This window comes from Cucurbita maxima, unplaced genomic scaffold (genome assembly GCF_002738345.1).
Source record: "Cucurbita maxima cultivar Rimu unplaced genomic scaffold, Cmax_1.0 Cma_Scf00027, whole genome shotgun sequence".
Lineage (NCBI taxonomy): Eukaryota > Viridiplantae > Streptophyta > Magnoliopsida > Cucurbitales > Cucurbitaceae > Cucurbita > Cucurbita maxima.
In genome coordinates this window covers 2,492,291-2,497,659 of record NW_019272043.1, presented here as the reverse complement: position 1 = coordinate 2,497,659, position 5,369 = coordinate 2,492,291, and the positions used below count along the sequence as shown (strand labels likewise).

Below are 5,369 nucleotides of genomic sequence, written 5' to 3'. Positions count from 1 at the left end.
AAAAAAAAAAAAAAAAAAAAAAAAAAAAACCAAAACAAATGGGGATCTAAGCTTTTGAATTTGTTTTACTTTCATCTTTAGTTTTCATATAAAAAAAAATGGTATTCATTTTTGTTAGTAATATATGATTTTAGGTTTATTTAAACACATGGGTAGAGAACTCCCTTTAACTGTGGATGATGAAAGTCTCACATCGGCTAATTTAGGGAATGATCATGGGCTTATAAGTGAGGAATACTAACTCCATTGGTATGAGACCTTTTGGGGAAGCCCAAAGATGCTCAAAGTGGACAATATCATACCATTGTGGAGAGTCGTGTTCGTCTAACATTAACTTGCTCAGTGAGCCACCAAAACGGGTCATGATTCATTTAGATGAGGAATTAGGGAAAATTTTAGAAAGTTGGTCAAATTCATTTTTCTGAGGGTAAATTGGTCATTTTGACCCTTTTCTAATTAGGGGAGGGTGAACCCAATATATGTGATAAATTGATATGTTTATGATATGATATATTGTGATATAATATGTTATAACGTGAGCTGTGAAATGCATACACAGTTATACTATATGACTGTTGTGATATATGATATGGTATGATATGTACTTGATGAGAATTGTTATGTTTGGAAGCATGAAACGTTAATGGTATGACATATGTATGATATGATTGACATGCAAAACAACGAACTAGCATGAAATACAACTCCGATATATGCATGAAAGTCGAAAGATATGATAAATTATATGAAAAACAATATGAGAAATGAAATGACAAAATGATATGATATGAAGGAAGACTAGAGTTGTACTAAATGATAATGAAAATCAAAAAATGTTGGGACCTCATGCATTATTATGTGCTCATGCATTAGGGGACACCTCTTATCCTTCATGATAGTATGGGCACGTATGTTACGAGGCAGGAAAATGATCATTATGTTTAACATAATGTTATCAGGGTGTCCGACATCAACAGCTACCAGAGAATGCTCGCCAACCAGGAAAGGGCCCCAGAAGACGTGCGAACTGACTGGTGGGTGCATACTCGCATGTGTGAACCGTGTGTAGGAAAATTAAGTACACATCCAATTAATCGTTAGGATAGCCGACGTTGAAAAATAGACTGATATGATAGGTCTCATTCATGACATTGTATGTGTTTGCCTTTTAACGCCAAAAAGAAGGGGACATTGCTCAATATTGGCATCATTTTGGGATGGTAAAGACAAACCAGGTGGTGTAAGTGTGTATCATAATATTAATTGAAAGCTCTTATTGTTTTGTTTTAGAGGGAGGAAAAATAGGGACAGTTATAGAAGTAGCTTTTTCAAAGGCCAAACTTTAAACAAATGGCCCATTGCTTCTTTTTACTCCTAAATAATTACTGTTCAAACAAATTACTATTTTCCAAAGTCAATTGCATGCACTTGTCTACTACATTTATATATATAATATTAATTAGGTTAAAGTAATAAAAATATATTTCATAAAAAAAATGTTTTAGCCTCAATCACCTCGCTTGCACTTCCTTAGTGATTATTTGCAACGACTCATGTCTAGAATTCATAATCTAATTTTGACACCGGATGATCCCGACATTTTTTTGCATTCCTAGCACCATGGTCACATTATTTACTTTTCACTTGAAAAAGTGAGGATTATCCCTACAAACCAACACAAGTTCTTTCATCATGTTTTGTTCTCACTCACGTGTTTAAGTCACCCAACATAGAATTGTTCAGGTAAAGCAAAGTAAATTTTGGAGTTCTTGTGATTAAGTCACTAAAAAGAAATGGGCACCTTATTTGGGTCAGAAGTAACTTTCAATTATTTTAAACATTTTTAAGTGATCCCACTCTCAAAATTGCTCTCATTTCGGTGTACGTCTCAGTTTATTCACGTACCCCTAATTTACTCGGGTGTTTAAAATTACTATCTAAAGAGATAAAGGAATCGTAATTTTAGCTTGTGACTGTATTCTTGCCAAGAAATCAAGCATAATGCACCTGCCTTACACCCCTCAAGAAATTATTTTCCAGCTATATATTCATTTCAAATATTTTTAGTGGATAATTTTCTATTTTCAATATCTATTAAAAACATATAAAACAACCTGTAAATCTAATAATATTTTATAAAGAAAAATATAATATAATATAATGTTTAACCTCATTTCTAAAAAATTAAATTTCGATATTATTGCACCATATTCTTCTTACATATACATATATGTCACGACTCTAGCTTCCAAAGAGAACTAGAGTCACTACTATGTACTTGATATAACTTTTTACACTGAAAACATTCTTTTAAAATAGTTTCATAAAATAATGTCATGGACTTACATGTTTAAGGAAAAAGTCTTAAAACAATACAAAGAAAAAACTTAAAATAAACATAGTAGAAGTAAAACATCAATACGCTACACTAACCTAAGATTTAATAAATAAATGTGACTACCCTATACATGTGTCATGGTATTTAAATTGCGATGTCATCATCAACTGTGTAAAAGTACCTTGCCTTTATCTAAAATATAAAAATAACATGTGACTTGAACATTTTAAGACATACTCATTAAGTCACCTTACTATTGGGGTTGGGGAATGCAAAGACATACAACATTGAGACCTATCATTTTAGACCTATTCTCTTAGATGACTATCCTAATCGAGTCATCATCAGATGTGTGTTTACTACTCTACACACGATCCATATATGTGAATATGGACCCACCAGTCAGTTTGACCTCTCAGGCCAGGCAAGAATTTCCTTATACAATTTTCTAACCTAATGCATGATCATGATTATCGTACGGTGAATTTAGACTAAATGACATTTTTATGCCAATTAATTAATTTAAAACGAATATACCATTCATAATTAAATTAATATGAAGCAAAATTAACAGATATATTTAATTTTCAATTTTTTTTTTAATTTTTTATGGAAAGAGTTTGAAAACTTTTTTCCTTTTATTGCTTAAAATTTACACAACCTTTTTAATAAATATGTATTACCATTTTTAGAAGTAACGTCTGCACTGCCTTTCAAAAAACAATGTGAGCTGTATTGTCATTCTTTTATTAAAAATGCAAATTTTTATTTTATATTAATCTGCATTATTTTTTAAAAACTCTATAATTAATTTTTAAACTTGATGACATATGTAAAGAAAATAAAATACTTACCATACAAGATTTTAATTCAAAATAAAAATCAAAGCATATAAAAGGAACATAAATCTAAACCTTTGACATTTTAGGAAACAAACACTGATTTATAGGATAGCATTACAACGCATACGAAAGAAACGTAGAACCCCATTTGCATGCATTTAAGTTGTCACCTTTTTGCAACAAATGTCAGCAATAAATAGATCGAGATTCCGGTGAGAAGAACCACCGTCTTCCACCGCTCTTTTGGCTGCCTCCATCAACTCTACTGCCCTTTTTGCCATTGCCTTTGCTTTAGGGCCATCGGTCATCTCCCATATGCATCTCTCCACTTCTTTTGAACTAGCAACTCCATTATCTCCCTTTCTCATCCTCACACCCATCTTGAAAACGTCCGTTAACAATTTTGCATTTGTTGGTTGATCCGTCCACTCCGGAAATGCTATCACAGGAACTCCGGCGACCACCGTTTCAAGCGTTGAGTTCCACCCACAATGAGTTAGGAAGCAACCCACTGCTTTATGCTTGAGAACCTTGTTAGGAATACCAGTACTAAATATTAAATATTTGCGAGACCATATGATAATTGATGAGTCATGTCCTAATATTTGATGTTTTTTTCTTCTTTTTGATTAAAAGGAATTATATTTGGTAGGGGTTACCGATCACTGACAAGAACAAAATGTTAAACATGTTAGATGAACACGACTTCGACTTCACACAATAATATGATATTGTCCATTTTGAATATAAACTCTTGTGGCTTTATTTTGGAGTTTTTCAAAAGGCCTCAAATAATAGAGATAGTATTCTTTGTTTATAAACTCTCTATTATGTTTATAAACCCATGATCCTATTCTAAATTAGNAGAAGCTGGTAGCTAATCATTTATGTTCCCTATTTCCCACATGCTATTGAGAGACAGGGTGGCACAGATTGTCCAAGGCTCTTTAAACTTCTCCAAAGAGGGAAAAAAAAAAAAAAAAAAAAAAAACAACAAAAAAACAAACCTGTTCTTGAGAGCACCAATTCACGACGAGTGCCCTCCCACCAGCAGCCTCAAGAAACCCATCCGGCAGCCGAACAGTGCAACCCTCAGTAGATTTCTCAGGCGATGGTCGCTTGAACACCCAAAGAAACGGCTTCCCACTCATCAACAACCCATTAGCAATATTGTCAACTTGCTCTTGAGACAAAACAATAATACTCCCAAACGACACATAAACAACTGACCCCATGTCCCGCCCATCCAGCCATTGCAGGCAAGAATCATCCGCCTTCCACATGTCTGCGCTCAGCCCACCCTCCCCCACTTTCTCCTCCTTCCCAAGCAAAAATGGCGATACTAATGGTCCGATTGGCGAAATCATCGGCCGAACAACCCCACCGTTCATGGACCTCAAAACCTCCTCCTCCAGCTCATCGAACGAAGTCCCCAAAACCCAATTCACGTCATCCAAGAAGCTGAAAAACTCTGAGAGGAGTTTTTGGAAGCAAAGATAAGCGTTGAGGTGGATGAAGGTAGGGAGGTCTTCGAAGTTGAGTAATGGCAGGCCGGGTAATTGGAGAGGCTGGTTCTTATTTTGTAAAATGGCAAACTCGTTGAGTTTGTTGAAGAAGCGATAGTAGATGGAGTAGAGAGCGCAAGGCTGGATCCAAAGCACGGCGCAAGGGAGGTTATTTTCTTTAGCAATGGGTATGAACCAAGGCACAAATTGGTGGAGGATTAGGCACGAGAATTTTATACTTTGGGATAATTTGGCAATGAGATTTGAGAGGTTTTTGCTAGCTTTGGTTCTTAGAGAGTCAATAAAAATGTCAGAGTTGGCGTCCCTGTCGAAATCAAGGTCGAGTCCATCGGAGAAGAACTCGAATTGGATTGATGGGTTGGTGGGATCGGAGGTGGTAGTGTGTTCGAGCATACGGTGGCGGGCAAGGTCGGTGGTGGCAATGGTGACATGAATTCCCTTTGAGATGAGGCATTTGGCGAACTTGAGCATGGGGTTCAAATGGCCTTGTAAGGCAGCTGAGGCCATTAGAACATGAATGTTTTGATGGAGCACCATTGTTTTCGAGCTTTGCTTGTTTTGGGTTGGAAAAGGTTTAGGAGAAGTAATGAGTTTATATACAACTAACTTGTCTTTTTTTTTTTTTTTTTTTTTTTTTTTTTTTTTTTTTTTTTTTTTTTTTTT

At 35.1% G+C, this 5,369-nt stretch overlaps 1 protein-coding gene across 1 annotated transcript; it reads right to left on the bottom strand.

Moving 5' to 3' along the window:
* Positions 1-3,266: 3,266 nt before the first annotated feature.
* On the bottom strand, positions 3,267-5,243 carry LOC111499625 (UDP-glycosyltransferase 84B2-like). The gene is made up of 2 exons (XM_023151231.1): positions 4,188-5,243; positions 3,267-3,710 (listed from the first exon to the last, which is right to left on the bottom strand). Exons 1-2 carry the CDS (start codon positions 5,241-5,243, stop codon positions 3,339-3,341), a joined length of 1,428 nt encoding a protein of 475 aa, XP_023006999.1. The 3' UTR covers positions 3,267-3,338.
* Positions 5,244-5,369: the final 126 nt, after the last annotated feature.

What these genes read in the sequence shown, in the direction of transcription:
- LOC111499625 (XM_023151231.1), bottom strand. Translation starts at nt 5,243, where the DNA reads ATGGTGCTCCATCAAAACATTCATGTTCTAATGGCCTCAGCTGCCTTA. An exon ending in ATTGGTGCTCTCAAGAACAG is followed by an intron (nt 3,711 to 4,187) that starts GTTTGTTTTTTT and finishes ATTCCTAACAAG; the next exon opens with GTTCTCAAGCATAAAGCAGT.